This window comes from Pholcus phalangioides, unplaced genomic scaffold (genome assembly GCF_987345545.1).
Source record: "Pholcus phalangioides strain wild (caught in Gottingen) unplaced genomic scaffold, Ppha-v1.0 ptg000015l_1, whole genome shotgun sequence".
In the NCBI taxonomy this organism is placed as follows: Eukaryota; Metazoa; Arthropoda; class Arachnida; order Araneae; family Pholcidae; genus Pholcus; species Pholcus phalangioides.
Window position 1 is genome coordinate 5,866,352 of NW_028301608.1, and position 26,101 is coordinate 5,892,452.

General features: G+C 37.4%; 2 protein-coding genes across 3 annotated transcripts in view; one reads left to right on the top strand and one right to left on the bottom strand.

The window, feature by feature from the left end:
- Positions 1 to 352: 352 nt before the first annotated feature.
- mTTF (mitochondrial transcription termination factor) lies at positions 353 to 4,158 on the top strand. The gene is made up of 3 exons (XM_089245392.1): positions 353 to 521; positions 1,466 to 2,387; positions 3,896 to 4,158. Exons 1-3 carry the CDS (start codon positions 487 to 489, stop codon positions 4,070 to 4,072), a joined length of 1,134 nt encoding a protein of 377 aa, XP_089101518.1. The 5' UTR covers positions 353 to 486; the 3' UTR covers positions 4,073 to 4,158.
- A 4,536-nt stretch (positions 4,159 to 8,694) lies between these two features.
- Nup153 (nucleoporin 153) overlaps positions 8,695 to 26,101 on the bottom strand; it is a 115,066-nt gene continuing 97,659 nt past the window's right edge. The window contains exons 21-22 of one of the 2 annotated variants that reach the window (XM_089242692.1): positions 13,582 to 13,721; positions 8,695 to 9,160 (exon numbers count right to left, since the gene is read on the bottom strand). In XM_089242692.1, coding sequence (XP_089098818.1) covers positions 9,055 to 9,160; positions 13,582 to 13,721 — 246 coding nt within the window. In that variant the 3' untranslated portion in view covers positions 8,695 to 9,054. The remainder of the gene's footprint in view (positions 9,161 to 13,581; positions 13,722 to 26,101) is intronic. The other variant, XM_089242693.1, reaches the window with a different exon arrangement.

Consider the following 26,101-nt stretch of genomic DNA (forward strand, 5'->3'; position numbering starts at 1 on the left):
CAAAAACCGACCTTATTTTGGAGTTTCCGCATCTGGTAACCTGAAGCTGAGTTTAAAAAAAAATTTCTACTGGACTTTTGCTGCTACCTATTAAATAAAAGCAGTACTGCTTGTATATCAACTAAAATAAAACAAATAGTTCTGTTTTTACCGAATAGATGACAGCAACAGTCCTGTTGGAACTGTTTCTAAACCAGTGGCCCAGAATAACGGAATGAAGATGGTGAAAGAGTCGCGTCTAACTTTAACTTTTGGCCGACAGACCATTTTTTGACCATTTTCTTAGCAAAAGAGGATTTTTTTTCCCCCACACCTTCCTACCTCATACATGCGCTTACACAACTTCACATACATTGCTCACTTGTCTTTCCCTTCACCGGGGGTACCCAAGGGGCCCCAGCCTGTTTGTTGGCTAATGTCCCAATTTAAGGGCCAGTCACCATCGGAAAAATCTGAGTCTGGTGTCGCGTGCCGTCAAAGCCGTCTATGTTTACAACTGCTTGCGCTGGTTCAATGTTGAGGTATGGTCCTATTTGGCATAATTATCTCATACTAAAGCATAATCATCGGCATAATTATTAATCGTTTGCCGTAATTATTTGCCATTCATGATCTTTTTTTGAAGTATGATTTATTGGTGGGCAAAGAGGAAGTTAATTTGTATTGTTTTCAACAATTTATTTTGACAGAACGTAATCGCAACGTTATTATGTGAATTTTATTCTTTCATTACTTTTACAAACAGTTTTAAATGAATTGAGAAGCAGTTATTTATGGCAAAACTTTGTGGAACATTATACAATTACTATTTCCCCACAATACAACCAGGGCTGTCTATATTCTGCTTCAGCGGTGAAATATAGACATACACAAGAAGAAGAAAAAATTGAATGAAAAGTATAGTGCCGCCATCTGATATGAACAAAGATAAGCTAGCCGCCACTAAGAGAACTCAAGCCCCCCGACTCAATGCAGTCTATGTTGAGTTGGCCATGACAAACTCATTTTGAAGTTTTAAAGTACGAATTTAAAAAATAAGAAAAGTTTCAATTGGTCTTATGCTGCCACCTATTAAATAACATCAAAACTGTTTGTTATACCTACTGAAATATAACAAATAGATCTATAGTTGATTCCTGTTTTAACGAATACCGTTACAGCAAACATCTCATTTTAATGCAAACTTTTCTAATCTTCCCAGATAAGTTTACATAAGAACAATGGAAATATAAAACAAAATATAAATTATAGAATATAAAACGGGAATTCTTTTATAATGAAATTTTGTTATAAGGAAGTGATTTCTCCAAGTTCATTATAACAGGATCCAACTGTAGTTCTGTTTCTACTTAATAGATGACAGTAACAGTACTGTGTTAAAAACCACATCAATCTCAAATAATGAAATAAATGTAGTAAAAACTTCAATTAGGTAATGTATTCATGTGTTTTTGTCTTTTCACAGGATGGGTGCATTTGTTAGGCTCTCTAGTACTTTGAGAGCCCATCATTCTGTGTATATTTTGAACTGGTTTTACATTAGGAGAACACATGTTATGGACAATATTTCCAAGATCGTTTACTTCAAGTGTCTTCTTTCAACATCTCAAAAACAGGCTTTGCAGCTCGTAGAGGACTTCCACAAGACTAACGGCTGTTTTAACAAGTCTTTCACATCGATTTCATCACAAGAATCCGAAAGTGATGAAAACAGTCAGGAATCAAATAGAATGAGAGATATTTTGAAAAAACATTGTGTGAATGAAAAATTCATGAGAAAAAACACCATGTTAATAAAGCGGTTCGGGTCGGCCTCGAAGGTTCTGTTGCTCACAAAAATTTCGGAAAATATATCGGGTCTGTTGCCTTTACTTGTTCTACCAGACACGACATTAAATCGTATTGTAAAGGCTGTAAAAGAGGATAGTAAATTCATTAAGGACTTTCCCAATCGTATATCATATTTATGTCATCATCTTGGACTCAAGACAGAAGAACTTGTGAAGTTATCCGTCAAACACACCCCACTCATGACAATGAGATTTTCTAGACTGAATACGAAGATGAAAATACTAAAAGAAGGAAACGTAGACACTGAAGACATCGTTAGGGATACATGGATCTTTAACTACAGTGAGAAGCTGTTGGAAGAACGTGTCAGTGCAGCTTCAAAATCAGGATTCACATTGAAACCATGGCTCATACGTTGCCCGAAGAAACATTTCTTGAAAATACTGGTGAGGTGGCAAGAAACTCAGCAAATTTTAAAAGGGAAGAACCAAGTGTCTTATCTGGCAAAGCGTTTGAATTGCACGGAGGAGTATGTGAACTACTTGATAGAGAAAAATGCATTGCTGCCGACAATCAATGTCGTCAAATTGGAAAAAGTATGCGCTTTGATCTTTTTTTAATGAATTTCAACCAATAACCCTTATTGTTCTGCTCCCTTACCCTTGTTATTAATTATCCAATTCTGACTTGCATAGCTTCTCGATTGACACTAAATCATAACGCAAAATGTGTGCTAATAAATGCCAGGAGCTTGGGTAATAAGAAATATTCTTTAGAAACTATGATAGCTGTAGAGGGCCTAGATCTTGTAGCCATTATATTGAATATTGAAGGATCGGACACACCCCGCTTCCCATCTCAGAGAGATATTGTAGCGTAGGCATTACAGAATCTTGGGCAAACGATGGGGATGAACCTTTGTTACACATCTCGGGATACAATACTTTTTTGAAAAATAGAAATAAGAAAGCATGGTCGAGAGTCTTGATTTACATGAAATCATGTTTGAAGGCTAGAGAGTGTGACAAGCAAAGAAGTGGTACTATTGCAACTATATGGGGTGAGCTTGAAAACAAAAAGCACCATATGCTTATTGTAGGAGCTTGTCATAATCCGCCGAATCAAGATCCAAACTACATCTCCAAGCTTCATGAAGAAATTTCGTACATGTGCAAACATATAAAGTTTTTGAAAAACGTTATAAGCAGGATCCACTGTAATTAAAAGTTAGGGGCACACATTTATATATTTACTAACAGATTGATTTATTAATTCCCTTCTGATCGATTTTCCATTTCTTCAAAAAAAAGTCTTAGCCGTTTCAATAATATATTCTGATTTAAATTTAAAGCAAATGAGATTCGCTCTCTCAGACACTATCTTCCGATTCCCTATTCATTTAATCCTCACAAAGCGATTTCCTGGTAGAATGACTTTATTTTCCCCTTCTTGATGGTCCACCACTTGGATCATGTTTTTTTTAACGATCTCTGAAATTTTTTACACTTTGAACAGGCATTCCAAATCCTTTAAGATTTTTTACAAAAATACTCATTCGCAATCTTGTAAGAACAAGGCGAATTTACGCCGTGTAGACTGCTGTCTTTGAATGGCTGCATATAGCTGCAAAAGTACTGTAATTTCTGATATGTAACCAGAGGGGAGAAAATTTGCAGGGAAGGGGAGCGGCTGAATAGCTTCAACAACCCGTGTGTATATCAATACAATATAGTACAGTATACAAAGTACTTTCAAGGTCGCAAAAAAATGTGATGGACTGTGAAAAGAAATAAGAAAAGGGAGGGGGGGGGAAGAGTTTTTCCTCTTGGAACTAGGAAAGAACATATCCCGCAGGATGCATGAACCAAAATTTTATGTGTCGTTTTCCGAAATTCCGGGTATTTGACACTCTTCTCTGCATCACGTCGGCCAAAAAACCCAAAAACTTATAGTGTAATCTTGACCTTAGACTTTTTGATCATTAAACAATTTAACAACACTTCCAGAATATAATAGATTGTGTTTGACATCTGTATTAAATCAACAAATATTATAATTTATATATTTTCCCCCTTATGTAAGTTTTTGTGTTTCATTTTTACAGATTATAGATTTCCTTTTCGATGAAGGATATTCTCCAGAAGAGGTTCGATTGTTTCCCAAAATTTTCTGCTTCAGTGCCAATACCATTAGGAGGAGATATGAAATGTTTTCAAAAACTCATTGCGTTAAGCCAACTGTGCCACAGCTGAGCAGAAACATCAAACTGTTATTAGAATAAATTTGATACATGTCTAAGCTCGTTTTTTCCTCTTAACAGAATTTTACTAGATATTTTTCTAATAAAATTCTATATTATTTATATTGACTTTCCATGTCACTAGGAACCCTGTATTATCAATGAAACTATCAAATACCAAGGCATGCACTTCTCAACATTTTGTTCTCAAAGATACTTCAGTGATTTTAGTGTGATTTTTGGGTGCTGATTCCGAATTGCATTGATTTTGCTGAATTGGCTCTAGTTTTGCGATAATGCATACTCACAGCAATGTGATCTGTATATGCTGCTTGTTTTACTACTGAAATTTAATTTTCACTTTATCTCGAAAACTGGAGCCAATCTGATAAAACCAATGCCAAATTCAGAATCAGTAACCCCAATATACCCTAAAACCATTAAAATTTCCTTAAAAACATGAAATTATTTTTTGTTGAGCAGTGATTAACAGAGTTGCTTGCAAACAGGTTGTTACAATAATTTATATGGTTTTGTAAACGACAAACTAATTCTTTTTGAGCCATTCAAACTGAGCCACCAGAAGTTGTTTTTTCAATGAACACAGAGGAATTTGTTAAAGAAAGGCCATCATTGATGATAGTTGTTCTTAAAAACTACCCATGAACGCATTAGAACTGCTCAAACGATACATGATCTGCTTGCTAATACATGCACGGCTCCATGTGAACCTCTCTTAGTGAATACAGTAATAATACACAAACAATAGAAATAGGAACCAATGCTTTGGATTTTAGATAGAATCTTCTAGTCCGAAACAAGTTTCTTCCTAGACAAGTCCCCAGATCTACAAATTATGCTTTGCAAAAATTAAAAATCCCTAAAACAAGCCCCGTCTTTACAATCTCTTATGCTGACCATGTTTCTTTTGAGATAAATACGAGATACAATGTCAAATACAGGAAATTGATAAATGTTATCTGATCAAAAGTGCCAATTATTGCTAAAATCACTGAATTAAAATGAATTCTACAGAAAAAAATGTTGCCATATCATTATTAGGAAAAATAATTTTAATCCTTGATTTCAGCGAGGAATAAAAATTCACGTAGGCTTAATTGAGGAAAACGGGACAACTTTATAAAAAGTCAAGACAGCAAAAATTACAGGAAAATAAGAGAGAACAGGTCATAGACACACCCCAAGCGATCCCAAAAATACCCCATTCCCCCTTCTATTTGTTTGACACATTTTCGTTGGCAGCAAAACATTTTGCCATGTGACAAACTAGATTTTCCAAGTCTGGGAATTGGCACCTAAGGAATAGGTGATCTGTGAAACTTTCAATGGAAGCTTGATGTCAGCTATGAACCGATCATATTCATGATACCATTACTGGGACTGCATCATTTTCATGCCACTAACCAAGATTAAGATTATACAGACAAATCTGCTGCAAACAAGGGGGTTCTTTTTTTTAGCAAAAATACTCATTAAATCAGTTTTCAAACAGTTTCAAGAAGTAAAAAAAATGAAAATTTTGAAATGAATGCTCACATAGCGAACATATACAGTTGACACTTGTTATGACTCATATTGTTCTATCGAAAACAAACACTATATTCTGTGGTTATAACGAAAGGAAAACGTAAAGGATAATTCTTATATGAAAACATTTCAGAACAATCATACTAGTTATAATGAGCATCGACTGTATAATCCAATGTTTCCAAACCTGTGGTTGCACCCCCTACAGTCCATGAATACTGTATAAAGGATACTACTGTATAAAGTAATTTTTTATGACATCTGATTATAAAAAACAACAGATTTTGGATTTTATGCGGGATGGACATGTTCACATAATGGGTGAAGCTGACAGAGATCCATCTCAGGAAGACATGATTCTCATCACATAATTTTTTTCTCATAATAAATTCACTCCAGAAGGACCCGTTAAAAATCTATCCATGGGATCTGCCAGAGATCACAGCCTAGGAGTCCTGCTGCAGGATGTGGGGACCCAGGATGATTCTCATATTATTTTTTGTTTTCCACACAATAAATTCACTGGGTGAAGGAGGGAAGGGGATTGCTCAAAATTAACCTTCACTAAAAAGAAGTCCAAGATATCAAAGTTCCTCCTTTTGAATCCCTCTTTAAATCTGAGCTATATAAAAGCCTGCTTGTCAAAAATGCATTAATTTACTTGTTAAAGCCAAAGTCTAGCTAAAAACAGACTCCTTATTAGCAGGTCCAACTGTATTCGTTAATCTTTTGCATACATCATATGTCCCCATATAGCATAACCATTGTCAGAATCTTGATCACAGGATATTTTGTAAGAGATTAGTTGCTCACATCCAATTTATTATTCAGATTTGATTATATACTTACAGATAATGGGTCGATTGAATGGTACTTACTCTATAACAAGGGTGCTCAACCCTTAGGAGTGTATGGGCCACTTAAGTGATCTGGGACAGCAATTAAATGACCTATGAATCACAGGCCGCTTGAGTGAATTAGAATTGTGACATATAGAATACTTTAATGGTCTGAATATGTGCAGCAGGCCACCTGAGGGATCTTTAACTTACCGCAGAGCAGTTAAGTGATGCCACCATGGATCACTTAACCCTTTAAGTGCTTTTTAAATTTTCCCTGATCTGCATTATAACTGCCACACTAGAAATTGTCACCTATTTTCAAGATTTTTTTCAGAAAAAGGAGATAAGGGCAGAAATCGGGATGTTGCAGAAACGTCTGTTTTACTGCCGTAACTGTGAAATTCGATTGCGAAGTATTTTTTTTTGAGACACGGTGACTTGAGGATGTCTCAACAATGTGATTTACCGGAATCCATGGCATGGCGTGTTATAGGCAGACTGGAATCCGGGCAAACACAACGTAGTGTCGCGGACGCTGTTGGAGTCGCCAGAAGTGTTGTTGCAAGGCTGTGGAATCGATTCCAAGAAACAGGAAATGTTAGACGTCGACCAGTGCAAGGTCGGCCACGTGCCACTACAGCAACTGATGACCGGTATATACGGTTAACAGCCCGTCGAAACAGAACAAAGAATGCTACGCAGCTGCAAAGACGGTTGCTCTTGGCAACAGGACAAAGGGTGTCCAGCCAAACAGTACGTAATCGGCTTCATGAGGGAGGGCTCTATGCACGTAGGCCAATGGTCTGCATTCCGTTGACCCCATGCCACTGTGCAGCCCGAAGAAGATGGGCTGCTGAACATCAAGATTGGGAGCAACATGATTGGAGCCAAGTGCTGTTTACAGACGACACCCGACGTGTTCTGGTATGGAGGGACAGGGGCACTCGAAATAACCCCGCATTCGTTCGTGAAAGGTCATAATACAGACAAGCTGGTTGGATGGTATGGGGTGGAATCAGCATAGGCGGACGTACGGACCTGCATATCATTCGGAATGGCACTTTGACGGCCCGAAGGTATGCAGACGAGATACTGCGACCTCATGTCATCCCTTACGCTGGAGCCATTGGAGATTCCTTTGTTTTCCAGGATGATAATGCCCGACTGCATAGAGCTCGTCTGGTGGAGAACATGCTTGAAGCTGAAACAATACAGCGTATGGAATGGCCAGCGTGCTCTCCTGACCTGAATCCAATCAAGCATGTTTGGGACATGCTCGGACGACGCATTGCTGCGCGACCAAGGCCGCCTGTTATTGTCCGAGACTTGCAGATTGCACTTCTTGAGGAGTGGAACAGTATTCCCCAAAGTCTGATCGATAGCCTCATCGCATCCATGGCAAACAGGTGTGCAGCAGTCTTAGCTGTTCGAGGAGACCACACGCCCTATTAAAACTCATGCATCATGTCTAAATAGTACTTTTTTCATCGTTTACATGTAACCAAATTGTTGCCCTAAATCATCTTTTCATGTTTTTTCCATATTTTCAAAGAATTAAAGCTTAATTTCAAATTTTTTTACGTCTTTTTTCTGTATTGCGCATTGATACGCGTGTACTATCCATTGTATGCCAATACGTGGCTGTCTCGCACGGTTTTCTTCACTTTTTTGCTTGATCCCCTAATTGTTTTGAGCAGTGTATATTATCTCGAAGGGAAAGGAAAACATCTTTCTTCCATTCGGTTATCAGACTTTTAACAAAGTCAACTCCGTTCGTGTTGACTGACAGGACGAGAAGGAAAGAAAAACACGTTATCAGGCAAGGCTCTCTGTACAGAGATAACTAGGCTCAGAATTGTCAAAATTAGAGGGTTTTAAAATGATGTATTTCGGGATTGCTGCTGTACGTGTTGAGATGTGTTTATATGCCATTAACTTTCTATTTTTTACAAAATTAGGTTTGCTGTCTAAGACCTACAGGAGCCATGGATTGGGAATGTTTGATCATTTTTGTCACACCACTCATTTTCTGTACACGAGTGCTAATTAGACTGGGCATGTATGCTCCATAACAGCAGTGCTTAACTGGGGCTCTACGGCTGCTGGAGGAATATAGTATAAAGGGCTCAGTGAGTGTAGAAAAAAAGGCAGTGAACCACTGCTCTTTAACAACCATTTGCCTAATCATCAGCAATCTCATTAGGCTTTGAGCCTGTCATGGCCTTTTCATTGTTTTCATAAATATTCAGCAAGAAAATGAATACATCTATGTTCGACATTTCTATAAAATATTGAAATTTTCTAACTTTTATTTAAAAAAAAAAACCAATGAATATACAAACCATATTTAAGAATTTATTCTTTTTTATGACACTGAAACTGCTAATCTGTCAAATATATAAAACAAATGCATTCTGAGAATCGCAACTCGAGTAAAATTAAATGAATAAGATGTGAAAATAATGCGAAAAAATATAACTTATGTAAAAGGTGACACTGTCATTTTCATTTAATGCATCGAAATAATGTATCTGAACAATATTCACAAATCGTGTAACATGATAACTGATTCAATGTACATTGTCTCGTTCAATAAAGCAGTCTTTTTTCCCTGCAAGAATGCATTCAACATTGCTATTCGGGTCTGTTTCTCTGATTACGCCTTATAGCTTTACGCACACGGCGTGCTGGCTGCGGCGTTCCTGAAGAAGGTGTGGCACCACTTTCACTGCTGGCTCCCCTAATAAATTGAAAAATAAAAGAAAGTGGTCAAAAGTGGACAAAAATATCATAAAATCAATAAGCATTTGCATTCTCTTAGAAGAATTATGTTTCATAGAATTGATAATAACTTTTATATCACAGAACAACTTTTAGCTTCCCACCACTGAGACTTTTGTTTGTTTGGCTCAGGAGTTTGCACACTCAAAAATCACCCTTTGAATCAGGCCTTCAACCATTGAAGTGGCACAGGCCACATTTGACATTTTAAAGGTACTTCTGCATGGCTCATTTCGCAGGAATTAGAACAAAATGCCTTTGACACACACAGCAAATCGCCACAGACAATCACAAGGCTACTGGAAAACTCCAGAGCTTTGGCAGTTCCCAAAGGGGTGTGATGGGGTGGAGAGAAATACTCAGTGAGTGTTTCAGATTTTAAGGATATTTAACTGCAGAACAATCTCTTTCCTATTCATCTATATTGCTTGAGTTCTTTCTTCGTCGTCCATTTCAAAATGTCGAAGGCAAATGTTCATTTTTCGAAGGCTTATGTTTTGAAAGCCATAAATCATTGTTTCCTGAGGCTTAAGCTGACATTTTCAGCGTCTGCATTTGTGAAAGTGCCTTAATGAGGCCCCTTGTGGGCCACTAAGCTGTACAACATATCCAAAAAGCTCTGCGGGCCATGGACCCCTGCTTTAGATAACCTGGTTGAGAACCACTGATTTTTTTTTTTTTTAATTTTGACAAATACAAACATGTAATACACAAATTCAGACATGTGCTATGGCGTCAATAGCCATCGCTATCAGATGAAGCGGGAGAGTTCCAATTTCCAGCCAAATATAATATAATAATAAGGGAAAAGGGGACTTGAGTCATTTAAATTGTACAAAACATGCTCTTTCGCTTCATCAACACTCCTTAATTTTATGGCCACTTACTTAAAGGGCCCCTTCAAAGTTTGCGTAATAGCCACTTCGTATTCTTCTTTTCTTTCTCTCTCCCCTATATACTGAAGCCTATTGAACATTGTATTGCCACCTGCAGGCAATTAACTTTATTTCTGACTTTCTTGCTTCCTCTCTACTTTTTTTTTCCTTCTTTTTTTGTACAACTTCCCCCCCCCCCCACCACAGAAAACATCTTCCTCCCATATGCTTCGAAAGATCGTAGGGGGTGAACCTTGACCAATGATGTCAATTTTAATACTATTTGTACCTACGTAATCCTCATCACCCAATGGAAGGATCTTTCTTTGAAGCCGGACTACCAATTAGAAATAGGGGGTTGGTACCCCTCAAAACTTTACTTTTTGGAATCTTTGAAAAATTAAAGCAGATTGATTAGTGCAAGCTAGAAATCAAGTTGGAAAAAAAATGTAGTTAGATTTTTGTTTATACACATTTCAACGATTAGCATCAGGAGCGGCGATCATCCGTGATGAAAGGGATGGAGGAAAAGGTAGGAAAGAAATTCTTACCACAATTTTAGTAAATTAGGAGGAATTAACAGGGGGCAGATGGGGAAATTAGGCATAAAGAGTGATTAAAAGAGAGATATTCCAACATCAAGTTAAAATTATTATAATTGAACATACAGTATTTTGTTTATGTATTATGCAGAATTTGATAACGTGGAAATGGATTTTTGTAATTGACTTTTATTTTGTGTAAATATAACTCGTTCTTTTCATATGATCATTTGATTAAATATTAAATGCTAATGAAATTTAACTGATTCCTTCTTTTCATGCGTCATCGTTTTATTCTAAATGTATATTGGACCACTAGGAGCCTGGGTTAATCTAGATAATTATATATATATATATATATATATTCTTCCAGTGGTTCGATATAACACATGTGTTACACGAATACAAGTATGTAGAACACAAATACAAATATATAATACACACAAAAAGTCCTTCCAGCAGGCCTACGGGAGAGAATAAGCTATGGAATATTTTTTCTTTCTCTTGCAACAGCATTATATCTATTAGATATGTGTTCACAAATGTATTTTCGCTTATCTATATATATCTGAATAATGTTCACAATTAAGTTGTTTTTCGTGAAGCTCAATATAATACAACCATCGTACACCACTTCTCTTATTTATTATTATACTCTTTTGCTCTTTCAATACTTTCATCTAAATGGTTTCGTAATCTATGCATCTGACTAAGTCAAAAATCTCATGATTTGTTTTTATTATTATTAAATTGATTTTCAATGTGAAAAATGTTTAATATCTTAGGGGCAATGAAGGAAAAGCTCTTTTTATATAATGTTTTATTTGGTTTTGGTACTTGATAAACTCGATTATATCTATTTTGATTTTTCGTTAAGTAATTTTCATTTAATTGTGAAAATTTGATAACTCTGTAAAAAAAGTTTTGTCTCAAAGTTAGAGTATGGCATTGTATTTTAGAACTATCGATTAATATTTGAGATCTTATTCTGTTATATATATTATCTAATTTCCGAATATTCTCATAATATGCTCCTCCCCAAGCACTGATTACATAATTGGCAATTGAATATATTCATGCATAGAATAAATCTTTCAAAAAATGTTCATCAATCAAGTTTTTCATTTTGTAAATGATCACTGCATATTTTCTAATCTTTTTTATTAAAATATCACAGTGCGTGTTCCATTTAAGATCATTCTGTATTGTGATACCTAAATAATTGTATTCCCGAACAATATCTATTTCTTGGCAATGATTACATTACAATGATACATTAAATTAATAATGTATAATTATACATGCAAGACTTGACAAATCAAAAAAAATTCAGGCACTAGCAAAATTTGGAAGGAGCTAAGCCTTTTTTCGGTAGAAAAATGATAGTTTGGTAATAAAAATATATTATTCTATTTCTTGCCAATTTTACAAGACTTCCATGGCACTTTAACATATCAGTAAAAATGCACTGATTTAGATTCAGAAAGTGGTGCTAATAACCATTTTTTGGTTGCTATGGTGATCTGGATCAACAACAAAAACGTTGTTATGGTACCTATGAAGTTTCACCAATGGGAGGGGGTGGGGTACCCACAACAAAATGGGAAATCAGGATTTCAGAGACACGTTGGTGTGGCACGGCCTAACAAAACGTTGGGAACCACTGCTATAGACATATGTGACTGCCCTTGATATGACAAAAGACAGACAATAAAAGAATAATAATTTACAGATAGTAGCAACATAACAAAATCCATATATGATTTTATCCATGTTACTTTACAATTTAGTAACTTTACATCATAGCTGCCAACTTTTGAAAATGAAAATTAGGGAGGTTTTCGCACGCGCGCACCACATTTTATACTAAAACCACTCCCTAATAAATACAAAGGAGATTTTTCTAAATAAAATAGGGATTTTCCACACATAAAAGTTAAAGCATAGAGAATAAAATCCCCACTCAAAAATTGAAGTAAAATAAAATAGGAATTTTACACACATGGGAGTTAAACCCTTTGGAATAAAATTTCTATGCAAAAAACAAGTGAAATTGGAGGCCAAAACTTCAAAGGTGATCTAAAAAAATATTGTGTTCAATCAGAAACGATGTGAACAAACATTCTGTGCGAATGACCCCAAAATCATCAGAAGATGAAGGGGAAAAAAACGTCAAGTTTTGAAGAACACTGACTTTTTTTGTGATGCTTGCATGTTTTTTGTGATTTCACATGGGTGATGTCAGTCTTTCCACCATTATAGCCACTATCCACCATGACCAATGTTTATGTCCTTAACACAACTTGTACAGAAAGAGAAAGTTTGCCTTTTTATGGATCATTTGATGAAAGGAAATTCATCGGAATAAGCATCTTTAAAATTGATTAAATATTTGTTTGCTTATCAGTTTTCAAGTTGTTATCACATGTATGTAACTTCAACAAAAGAGGAATTTTAACCACATGCGTGTCACTATAATCTTCATTTATCCAGGACTACTGGCTGCTAAGCTATTTCCCTGCACAATAAGACAAACAACTTTCTTGTTACCATCAGAGGGTTTGTAAAACTTCCTTAAAAAAGGAATTTTCCACTATTCTTCCATTTATGACATGCAACATTTCGAAAGGGAAAAAAGAAACAGAGGCAAAAGATCTTTTGGAGATTTAAGTACTTTTTGGGAGGTCGAGAGATGTTAAAATTTGGGATACGTAAATTATTTTTACATATTTTACACTTTTTTTCATGTTACTTTACATTAATTATGCACAGAGCAGCAAATGTCGAAAATGCTTCAATCAGGCAGATGATTTAACTGGGGCTTATATTGAGAGCATTCTGAAAAATCCAACTTGGGCTTATTTTATGGCTAGGTCATATTTTTAGGGAAACACAATAATACGTTCGATTCTTTTTTTTTAACAAGATAAATAAATACTAACATTTAAAAAAAAAATACATACTGAAACTGGAAAGGTTGATTTGGTGTAGAGGTTGCACCAAAATTGAAGCTTGGAGGAGTGCCAATGTTGAAGCTTTGTCCAGCAGACATGCCAAAGGAGAAGCCTGTTGTTCCTTGAGCTGTTCCAGCAGGTTTATTCTCCTATGAACAAAAGCGATTCAAAAGCTTTGAAAAAAAACCAATTTTAAAAACTCTAAAGAATACACACGACTTAAATCTGATAAAGTTACATTATAGTGCTTCAAGCACAAGATAATACTTCGTTGCATCACATTACATCTGAGAACTCTATTCTTTTAGGTAAAGCGATTGCACATAGAGAATTGTGAACAGAGATCACACATAGAGAAACTCATTTGCTGATGAGCACATCAGCAAATGAGCTTTTATATCTGGTTTCTCCTTCTAGAAAGTAGCAGAGCCCTAACTAACTTCATGGATAAGCATTAGAAGGACACCTGACAATTTTGAATCATTTTCTATCTTCTCGATTAAATTTCACGATGAACTAGGTCAGAGGTCGGCAAACCATGGCTCGCGCGCCACTTGCGGCTTTTTTGCCCCTTGAGTGTGGCTCTTCCCCAAAATACCACGTGTGGGCGTACAAAAGTTCCAGATTTTTGCAAAATCATGTTTAGACATGCATTTTGGTAATTTTGTTCTCGTTCCCTCTCCTCCCAAGTGAATCATCTTTTTCACGGTTTTTTGCCGAAAAAGCAGAGTGAAAGCCTGACGCTGATGTTACATTACACTTCCGCAACCAATCAAAACTGGATGTCGGGCCAAAAATGAGAAGTTCAGGAAAAAGTTGTCAAAAACAAGGCTATTTCCTAAGGTACTCAGAGTAGATAGGCTCGAAAGACGAGTCTTTTCTCAGAACATGGGGGGGGGGGGGAGAACATGTAATGTTTTCCAAAGTAAGGAATGTCAACCTCTATCCTGCCAGATCATAGAAGACTATGCCCCCGGGCCACCTCTCTCCAACCACATCCAACATCGGTCAACACTGCTAGGAGCCATCTACCAGGGGCCACACATCTGAAGTCTACGCTCCTGGACTACTGTGACGGTGTCGACTAGGGAGGGGGCACAAAAAAGAAAACAATTACATTTACGATTAAGGACTATTTTTGCGTTGTGTTTTGTGACGTCCGTCAACAAAGAAATTGACCATTGAAAATTAATACAATTCACACAAAGGGGTTAGTAATAACAAATTAATTTATTCAATTAACAATTAAAATAAGAGCTATTCAAAGAGGAGATCCTTATCCAACATGATATAACGCCATCGCAAATGCATGAACTTGACAGGCCGAATTTTAAGTGATTAATTATCTGCATAGAAATAAAACTTAGATTATTTACTGAGAGAGATAATTCCGAGACTATATTTATACGGCACTAACCACCAAATCTTTGTGACCCATCTTAATCCTGATCGTCCATATTCATCACCAGAGCTTCCCTTCGTTCTCCTCTCACCTCGACTCTTCTCACCTCCTTCACAACTATGGGGAAAAAGACCCCGTTTTTAGCAGCATGTCACCTTATATAGGCCCGATGGTACCAGCGGTTCCTCAGAAGAATTGCTTCTCGGAACTCGCCGGTTCCCTTCATGCCGGCGGCTCTATTATTTCGAGAGACCGTCGAGGCGCCAGAAACTGTAACATCGTCTGCATCTCGCAGTGTTACACACCTTTCCCCTTCATCGAAATCTACACCGTAGATTTATAGACACGTCGGTATTCATCGTCATATAGCTCACATATTAAACATAAAAATCAATATCCTAATGGTGGTGAGGCCACGGTCTTCATAATTCTATCTCTCTAGTTATATAAATTCCCTGTAAAACCCAGATTCAACAAAAACATACGTCAACCTATTCTTGCAAAAAAACAATATACAATCACTCACTCTATATACATTGGTTATACAGATTACATACATAACTATTAATTTGCTCTGTTGCAACACACTGATAAACTTCAGTCCCATGCATAACAACTTCCAATATTACGGTATATATAATTGCCATACAAGCAAAAATAAAAATGTATCTCAACAATAAATTGTAGAGTGAGGAAAAGAAAAGGCTTTGCTATGGAAAGAGTACACAAAACACTTTCGGAATAGTCTCCATCATTTTTTTTTCTTAGTTCACTAATCCCGACACTTCTTTCAAACCCGAAAACACTGTGAAGAAGTTATGTTCTTTCCCTGAACAACACAGAATTCCGTCATTCAGATGACACATGCACTACTCTTTTCAAGTCTCTTTGTGGATCAATATGAGAGTCTTTATCGCGACACAAAGCATATCAATTCCGACATGGCGACAAGCCGCCTCGAGCGTCCGACAAGACAACACAGTCTCTTCGCGCACACATTGATGTTCGTCTTCTTTGTGGTTTTGTTTTCACAAGCCGACCTGACCAGGCGGCTTTGGGATTGTCGGAGATACCACCCATCAATCCACAGGTGTTGGGGATAAGAAGACCTACCCAGTCTTCCTCAGGGACCCATCAGTCACCTTATCACAACTATGAGCCGGCGCCCAATCGTAGTAACCACCTGGCATTGCATTGAACCTGCCGACTTTTCCATCAGCATGTTCCAGATGTCGGCAAACTATTGGCGCCGTCGTTAAGCTGAACACAAAGAGGTGCGGTTCCAAAAAAAATGTTTCAGAACTGCTTCCGGACTATTTTGTTTGAGTATATACACATCACGAGAGAAAATTGCCGCGAAGAGGGATGGGCTGTTTACTTTAGCTACCATCATCATCGTGAAAGTCCCAACATTGAGTGACAAAACTATTGTTTGCTTAGGGAATCCGCATTCACAATGGTCACTTTGGTGGTGTAAACTGTCATTAAACATAATAGAGACATATACATATATACATAAAGTAGTGAGTGCCATAAAAAGAAAAAGAAATTTCTCTCTCATTACAAGGCTAAAATGTCATTGCAATTTACACGTGTCAAGATATACATATATATATATAATTATATATTTTTTTTACGATACAAATACAACCCCTAATAATTATTAACAACACATTAAAAGGCATTTCAAATTCATAATGTGCTGAAATAATCCAAATACTTCAAAAACAAGTACTATATACACGTGTTTCTAACATTAAAAAAAAATTCTCACTCTTCAATTATTATTCGTCATCCCAGAACCATTTCAACACTCTCTCGGTGAGAGAGGCAGGGTATTTAACAGCTGTTTGGTTTATATCGGTGCTTTCTACATGTGCTATGTGAGTGTGGCGTGGTCTGAGATTATACCTGCTATGAGTGGCCTCAGTCAATTGCTGTTCAGGCCCATACTGCGGTTCCTCATTACCTACATTACTTGATAATGAAACCTCCCTTGCGCTATCGGAGTGAGATTGTGCTGCATCAGCTCATTGGGGCGTTTGTATCGGCCGACAAAAATATTGTAAATATTCCCACGGCAGAATCTCTGTCTCATCCGATTCAGTATCGCACTCCTTCCTTTCTGAAGCCATTAAAGAACTAGATTCCGCATCTTGGTTTGTTTCGAGGGTTTCCTCATTTTCTACAGTGTCAGGGCCCTCTCTCACCTCTAAAAATGTCCTATCCAGTGAAGCCTTAGTCAACCTATCTGAGTGAACTTTTTGGACATCTTTTCTATCTTCAGTGTGTTTTATCTCAAAGAGAACAGGACTCAATTGTTTTTCAACCCGATAAGGACCCTTAAAATAACGCGCCAATTTGCACCCCTGGCCCTTCTTCACTTGGGGCGTATACAAGTATACGAGATCACCTATTTGAATGTCTTTGTCTATGGAATGCTTCGCTCGTTGTTGTTCTTGTTTTTCAGCCGCTTCTTCGAGGTGTTGCCTTACTATCTCGTGCGCACGTTGCATTCTTATCTTAAGAGTCTTAATATAATCTTCGAAATCGAAATAACCCCAAGCAATTTTCTCCTTTAATACAGATGGAAAGAGTCGCATATCCCTTGCAAAAAGGCAATGATAGGGAGAATCCCGGAGAGTGGCATGTATCGCACTACGATATGACATTAGCACATGAGGAAGCATTTTATCCCATTCCTCCGTATTATTAGACATGCAAGCTAACATGTGTAATATAGATGCATGGGACCTTTCATTAATACCATTAGAGCACGGCCTGAATGCACTGGTTGTTAATTTGCGGATGCCTAGCTTGGCAAGCATTTCTCTAAAAACCGACTCATTCAAATTTTTACCTTGATCGGTTAAACAAGCTTTGGGTCTCCCATACCGGCAGATAATTTCTCGGAAAAACACTTCTGCTAACGTGGCAGATTTAGTATCAGCCAGAGGTACAGCTTCCATAAAACGGGAAAACTGATCAACCATGACAAATATGTATCTATTACCAGCAATTGTCAGATCTAGGGGGCTAACAATATCACAACTAACAACCTCCCATGGTTCGGAGGCACAAACATTGCGCATAAGAGGTGCCTTGTGTTTAGCATTGTATCCTCTACGCTCTATACAAGTTTTACATGTGTTCAAATATTGCTTACATTCCGCATAATAGATTATCCAAAAATAATCCTGTCTCAAACGCTCAAATGCCTTCTCAAACCCTTGATGGGAGCCTAAATTGTCATGCGTTTTTTCAAGCACTTCTTTCTTCATGCTCTGCAGGACCACCAACTGCTCTATGTACCGCTCTTTAATAGGTCGTATGTGGGGTGGGGCAAAATGGTACAAGAGCTCTTCATTCAAAAAATACGAATCAGAAACCTTCCTGGGATTAACTGATCCACGCAGAGTGTCTATAATGGCCATTATTGTCGGATCACCATATTGCGAAGACTTGACACGGTCATATAATTCATTATCATCCTTGTCTATGTCAGTGGTATGGAAACATCGGCTGAGAGCATCGGGGACAAAATTTTCCTTTCCAGGCTTGTGTTTTATTTCATAATCGTATTCTTGCAAGGCCAAACTCCACCTAGTTAATGGTGATGAGGGATTCTTCAAAGACAACAAATACGTCAACGGGCGATGATCGCTAACTATAGTGAACTTTCGTCCAATCAGATATTCTCTAAAATATTTAACTCCCTCTATAATTGCCAAGAGCTCTTGTTCAATTGTTGCATACCTTGTTTCCGGGGGTTTCAACTTCCTAGACATGTACCCGATAACATGCGGTCCATCAGCATGCTCCTGGAATAACACCGCAGCTATTCCAGTTTGAGAGGCATCTGAACTGAGAAAAAATTGCTGGTCAAATCTGGGAAACGCTAATATGGGCGGAGACATTAAACACTGTTTTAGGCTTTGAAACGATTGTTCTTCCCGTTCACCAAATTCAAATTTCACATCCTTTTTCGTCAAATCTGTGAGAGGTTTAGCCAGGTCGGCAAAATTTTTCACGAAACGGCGAAAAAATCTGAAGTCTGTCTACATTGTTTTGCCGATGTGGGTCGCGGATAATTTTCAATAGCTTTCAGGTGATCATCACTAGGACTTATGCCCACTGCACTAACTTTATGTCCTAGAAAACATACTTCTTTCAAAAATTGACACTTAGAGGGAGCCAGCTTTAGATTATGTTTGCTAAGCATACGAAGAACTTTTTCCAACTTAATTAGATGAGCATCTAAAGTATCACTCGCTATTAACAAATCATCCACAAACGAGAATATTTTCTCATCTTGCATTTCCGAAACCAACGCATCAGCCTATCGCTGAAAAGCGGCGGATGCCGATTTCAATCCCATGGGGGTAGTTTGGAATTCAAACACACCTTCTTCGTTTCTGAATGCTAACTTATGTTTGTCTTCCTGAGCCACTTCTTGTTGAAAATAGGAGCACTTCAAATCCAAACAACTAAAACATTTTGCTCCATTGAGTTGGGCAAATATATCTTCCAAACGGGGCATAGCATAGGAGTCTGGCTCAATAGTTTCATTTAACCTCCGCAAATCAACACACAACCTGTACCCACTGGGTTTCTTTTTCACCAATAGGGTAGGCGCAGGGAGAGGGCTATTGCTCTTAGCACAATAATATTAGCCTCCAGCAAATCATTCATTTGATTTTTCAACTCATTGCGTAATGCGTATGGTGTCATATACATTGGCGAGGGTTTCAGTTTTTTATTATTCCAATTTATTTTATGTGGGACCACATTAGTTCTTCCGAGTTCCGTGATATCTCTAGCAAAAGCACCTTTATACTTAAGAAGTAACTTCACTAGCGGTCCTTTCATGGTACTGGGCACCTCATTCAAATTAAAATCTCTGTTACTTAGTGGGGGCAATTTCTTTTTCGATAAGGGTATTGGTTCTTCTTGGTCGACTTTATCATCCATGTGGTACACATAAGCCACTCTTGTTCCCTTATTCAGATGCTTGGGCTGGTTAGATGTATTAGCAAGAAGTATACCAATTTTATCGTTTTCATTAATTTTTGTGATCGCATTAGCGACTAGCCACTCCTTTTCACACTGTGAATGGGAGGGCTCAACTAGCAGAGGACCCGTATTTTGCACTACGGGATTATTCATGAAAATCAATTTATGGGTTCGGGCCGGTAGCCTTAGCTTTTTATTTAACTTCAAAACAGCTACCTCAGCAACATGAGCTGCCACACCCGTGGCCTGTCCAGATGGCAGTAGGGGCAAGCGAATCTCACCATTAAACAGAATGGCTTTGTTGAAGTCAAGAATCATTTTTTGATTTCTTAAAAAATCAAACCAAGCCAGTGCTTCGAAATGGGGGCTTAATTCCTTATCCAATATATAAAATTTTTGAAACTGTTTTCTGCCCCCGACAGTCAGCATCACCTGGACACAAGCACTATACCTCAAGGATGTTCAGGTAACGCCTTTTATTACCAGTTCTTCGGATGGCACATGCTTGCATAAATTTCTCCTAAAAAGATCCTGGGCCAAAGTCTGGCTGAGGAGGGAAACAGCGGCCCCACTGTCAATCAACATAGTGAACGACCTCTTGCCAATCTCAGCTCTTATCTTAGGCAAAACGTCTTTCTCTTCCACTTCGGCTTCTCTCTCTCTCTCTCACATTCACTCTGTTTGTATCTCCGGACACCCCTTGGAACAAACAGGCCCTGATCCTGGCTTTTTCCCTCCCCCTCTGATCTAGTCATGTTTGCCGATTTCGATTCCGAGGAACCGATCTCTTCCCGGCACTCCCACTCCTATTGTCATTGGGAAAACGTCCTCCCGACTGATGCCATTGTGTGGGGGTTGGGAGGGGATACATATCGGTTGGTTTCATCCGCCTGTACCTTCGCCCTACAGAACCTCCAGGTATGTCCAGGCCTATTACAAAAAAAAAACAAATGATTTGCATCCCACAAAGCCAGTTTACCCCCTGATTAGTGTCGTTTATGGGCTGAGAAGCCTGAGGAGGAACAGAATGGGACATTTTTAGGCCCGCTATCTCTTTAGTCAACTGGGCTATAAGAGCAGTTTGGGAGTCTGTCTGTTGTTTGGTTTCAGCTATTAAATTATACAGTGATGTCAATCCATCTTGCTGGGAACCAGCTTCGACTTCATTGCACATCACCGAAGACGAGGACTTCTGTATCATGGCTTCGTTCGCCTCGATGAGGGAGGCTGTGCGAATAGCCGCATCGAGATCCTCGGGATTCTGGTGCATTACAAATCTCTGTAATCCGGCCAAGAATTGGGATAATTTCGTCGGACAGTCTTTTTACTTGCTCGTCATCCGAATTGCTGCCCTGCAAGAAACCAAAGGCCAATCTTTCCAACCGAGACGAAAAATTCTTCATCGATTCACCCGGCAGTTGCTTACATGTGGTAAACCGTTGAAGCCTACAAGTCAACGGGATCACTTCCTCAGAACTCGCCGGTTCCCTTCATGTCGGCGGCTCTATTATTTTGAGAGACCGTCGAGATACCAGAAACTGTAACACCGTCTGCGTCTCGCAGTGTTACACTACCATCTCTCTCATGACGACTCTCCCGTGGCCACCTCTCCCCATCTGTATCAAACATCAGTCATCGCTGCTGAAGCAATCCACCAGGAGCGACCATTCGAAGACGATACTCCTGGGGCTTCTGCCCCACAAGATGGAGTGCCTTGGGCTGTCATCGACGATGTCCTTCGGCTAACATCTCGTCAGACGAGCTTACAATGAACCAGTCTTCCCCACATTTCCCAGAGAAGGGAGCCAGATATCTGTAAGGCAACAAGTAAAATAATAACTTAATAAACCGTTTATTAAGTTAATTTTAGGGAGCGTTGTGGAGTGAAAGAAGATGTAGTGTCGAGGATTGAAAAAGGTATGTTGAGATGGTTTGGATATATATATAGAGAGGATGAATGGAAAGGAGATAGACGAAACAAGTATACAAGACGAGTGTGGATGGGAGAGTTGGAAAGGGTCGACCTCAGCGAACGTACCTCAATCAGATCGATAAATTTTAGCAAGGTCCAGCTGAGGAGTACCTTAATTAAGTTAATAACAATGTACCTACCTATATAGTTTAAGTTTGAAAAAATTTGGCTCTCAAAACAAATTTCAATCATTGTACTGTTGGTATTTGGCTCTGTTGACTAATGAGCTTGCCGACTACTGAACTAGGTCATTTAGAATGTTGAAATTTCATGAATTTTCCTAAAAATGATCAAATATTACGCTGTCTAACTACCACAAATTTAAAAAAAAAATCGCCCCAGACGATTTTAGTTATACCCAGAAGGACCATCACTGGTCAATTTGACTGGTAATGTTGTAGATATTTTAGATGTTAGAAAGACCACACGTGATTTATTTATTTGTGTTTATTGTACGTTAAAAGGCTTTAAAAAAAATAGTTAATTTAAAGAAGTAAGTACCCATTCCTACACCTCAAATCTTAACTTGAAAACAGAATAATTAAAACCGATTGAAAAATAGGTACATATATATGTGTGCTCTGGAGCGATGAGATTAAAAATAAAATTTAATTATAAAATTTTATATTGGGAGTGTTTATATATATTTTATTGCTCACCTACACTCATATCTACATTTAAACATGAAAAAAACAAACAAGAAATCAATATTTTATAGTGAAAATCAACCTCTGGTCACCTGCAATTCTTTCCATGCACAAAATCTAAAAATAGAACAACTATCTTTCTGCACTGTATCTAGGGATTAGGTCAGGGGTTGGCAAACTTTTTTTGCTGCAGCAACCTTTGCAACAGCTGCGAGTAAAAATCAACCACACGTGTTTTGGGTATATACCCGAATATAATTATACTTTATTTTCAGAACTTAAGTGGGTCACTTGAAATTATGAAATGGGTCATAGGTTGCCAAGGCCTGGATTAGGTTCAAGTCTAAATTTATCAGATCTTTTACATTTCTTTTAGGCCAACAACTATACAAGTTCTTTTATAAAACTTGAAAAATGCAACCAATAAGTGCATTGGGTATATTTGAGTGAATGTAACCAATAGGCTTATTGGTTGTTCTTTTCAAGTTTTGTAAAAGATATTTTATCACACTTTTATAGTGTAATCCCGGCATTAATTAAGAAAGAACTTTACCACATTTCGATAACATGCATACCATACTAGGTTACTTTTACTTCAGTATCATTGAAGTTAAATAAAAGGAAAAATGAAATTCAGATTTCATGATTTAAATCAGTGATTTTATTTTTAAAAAATCAAGAACAGTGTATCCTGTCACTTTGCACACCTTTCTATATTGGACAGTTTTGAATGGAACCGGTTATTATCCTATATCAAAGCCTGTCCACAGTGCTCTACGTCCCCCCCTGTCTTGGACATTGGACAACCCCTGGATTCTTATCTTGGACAGGTGCAGATCATTGTCTGCTGTTTATCTGAGTGTTGAATACTTGACAGTGTATGAAGGTTGTTGTTGGGAGAGTAGGTTCAGCCCCTCCTAAAGATAGAAGGCCTCTGCACTGATTGCCACATTTTTAAAAACAGCATCCTATTTTTTTTCTTCGTATTTTGATGGGTTGGCTCACCAATACTGCGTAGTGATTGGCTGTGTAACATAGAAATCGCCAATTCTGAGCCCAATCATTTCTTTTCCTCACAACGATGATACTGGCATGAGCAGGGAATTTTTTTCCCTGAATATTCTGGGGAAAATGGACTACTTACTGATGTCACAAGCAGACTGTGGAGGCCTTCTAGCTCTAGGAGGTACTGGTAGGTTGCCCCGGCTCTCAGCTAGGTTTAAAAACAGATTTATTCAGAAACAACTTTATTGTTAACCTACGAAGTATCATTTTAGACTTAATACAGTAAATCCTGTCTTCAAAGGAATCGCAAGGGACCGAGATATTTTTCCGTTGAACACAGGTTTTCGCTTAATAAAAGTTCAATTGACATAATGTGTAAAATTATGTAATGATCTCATATGTAAATGAAGTACAGTATAATAAAAATAAGTCACTCAAAAATAAACCAATTAATTTAAATTTACATAAAATAATGTACTTTATTTACTCCATAATTACTAAATATTTAGGTTTTCACAGCATCTGTATGAAGCTTCACACCCACACTGTTCATCTGAAATAAATACATTTACGTTCTTTTTGACTTTCTCTGAAATTGTCAATGAGGATGTCAATATCTGTTGTGTCAGGTTCAGTTTGTTCACTGTCATCCACATTTATGTAATCTTCAGCACCAGAACCGTAACTAGGATTTTTGTTTGGGGGTGGGGGGTAACATGATTTCAATGTCCCGACTACTGTAAAAAATTCTATGATTTTCCCACCACATAAAATTTGCCACCCAAGCAATTGCCCCCTAATTCCGGCCCTGCTCAGCACTTGTGAACATGGAAAGCAGCTTGCATACAAAAAATTGTGTTACAATTTCACACAAAAAACAACTGCTTCACTACATGTGGCTTTTCAAAAACCACAGCATTAAGTACAGTAACGGTTTTTACAAATATAAGGGTGGGGTGAAGTAGAACTCGCATTGTGGCAAGCAGTCATTGCATTAAAAATTTCGACAGAAGCACTAATATTTTGTATTGATCCTTTGGTCAATTGGTAGCGAAACAATCGAAGTGTTTGTGTGAAATTTTCATTAAAGGATAAAATTTACTTTTCCGTTTCTGTATTAGACAGGTTCCATTTAATACAGGTTTTTTTTAATGTGTGTTTTTGTATTGAAATTATGCGACCACGGTTTTTCTTACCCGTTAAAGACAGGTTTCTGATTGATACAAATTCTGTTGAAGACAGGTTTTACTGTAATGAAAGTGTGAAATTAAATTTCAACTTTGCATTATGAGTAAACAGAAGTTAGTGGAGTTGAGCATTTTGAAAAGAGAAAAGTTATTAATTTAATCTACATATTTAATTACTGCATTTAAATTTTTTAATAGTAGCTTTGTTATTTTTAAGAGATATTTTGTACATCTTTCTAATATCTATTCAAAAGATTAATGCTTGTAAGTATGGTTAGTTTTTTGTCATATTCTACTAGTTAAAGCCTTTTAACAAGATGCCATTAAATATATCTTTGCACAGGGTGACCATATATCCTGTATTTCCCAGGACAGCCTTATTATTATTATTTTTTGGCTTGACGTTTTTCACAAAAGATGTCCCGGTTTTTCCATGAAGCCTACTTGAATTTTTATTCTTTATTGAAGTCAAAGATTGAAATTATTTTTCAACTCATACATAAATTATATTACAATAATTAAACTATAAATAAGAATATTGTGTGTGATCTCACATATTTGTCTGGGGTGAACATTTTATTTTGTGGAATTCATTTTAATTCCCTACAACTTGCAGCAATGCTTCATTTCCCCCCATTATGATTTTTCTGAAAGAGATTTCAGCAATATTTAACAACTTCGCTGGCATCATTGCTTTAACAAACTGCTGGCATCATTTTTGGCGATAATTGACTATGTCCTGTATTTCTTTTGAGGAAATATGGTCAGCCTATCTCTCCACCTCTATATCTTGAGATGCCTCTTGAACCTGAATAGATTTTAACCCTCAGAGTGGCGATCCAGAGATACCTCGCCAAACTTGATCTGTTTTATTTTGGTCACCCCAAAATATCTCGGGTTCTTAACATACCTTTATTTCCAAAGTGGCAGTTATAATGCTGATCTGGGAAAACTTAAAAAAGCTTAAAGTGTTGATGGAACCGTAGGCATTTAACTTAGGTTTTGCCGTAATTTAAAACTGTGAATTATAAAATTATATTGAATATATTGAAGCTGACTCAAATTGGCATATCCTGCTTCTAGAAAAGAATAGAATCGTCCGAGGCAACAGGACGTGACGAAGTCAAGTTTCATCTCATGTTTGGAGGACTATATCCGATTTTTTAAATGTCAACAGATTTATCAAAATTTGAAAATTTCTAAAAAATTTTAAAACTTAGAGCAGAAATGCTACCAAAAGCTGTAAAACAGCTTTTGGTAGCATTCCTGCTCTAACCGTGTTACCACCCAAACAGCAGTTGCT

Coding starts and splice junctions, on each gene's coding strand:
- mTTF (XM_089245392.1), top strand. CDS start 487: ATGTTTACAACTGCTTGCGCTGGTTCAATGTTGAG. Junction 522..1,465: donor TGCGCTGGTTCAATGTTGAG/GTATGGTCCTAT, acceptor GTCTTTTCACAG/GATGGGTGCATTTGTTAGGC. Junction 2,388..3,895: donor ATGTCGTCAAATTGGAAAAA/GTATGCGCTTTG, acceptor TCATTTTTACAG/ATTATAGATTTCCTTTTCGA.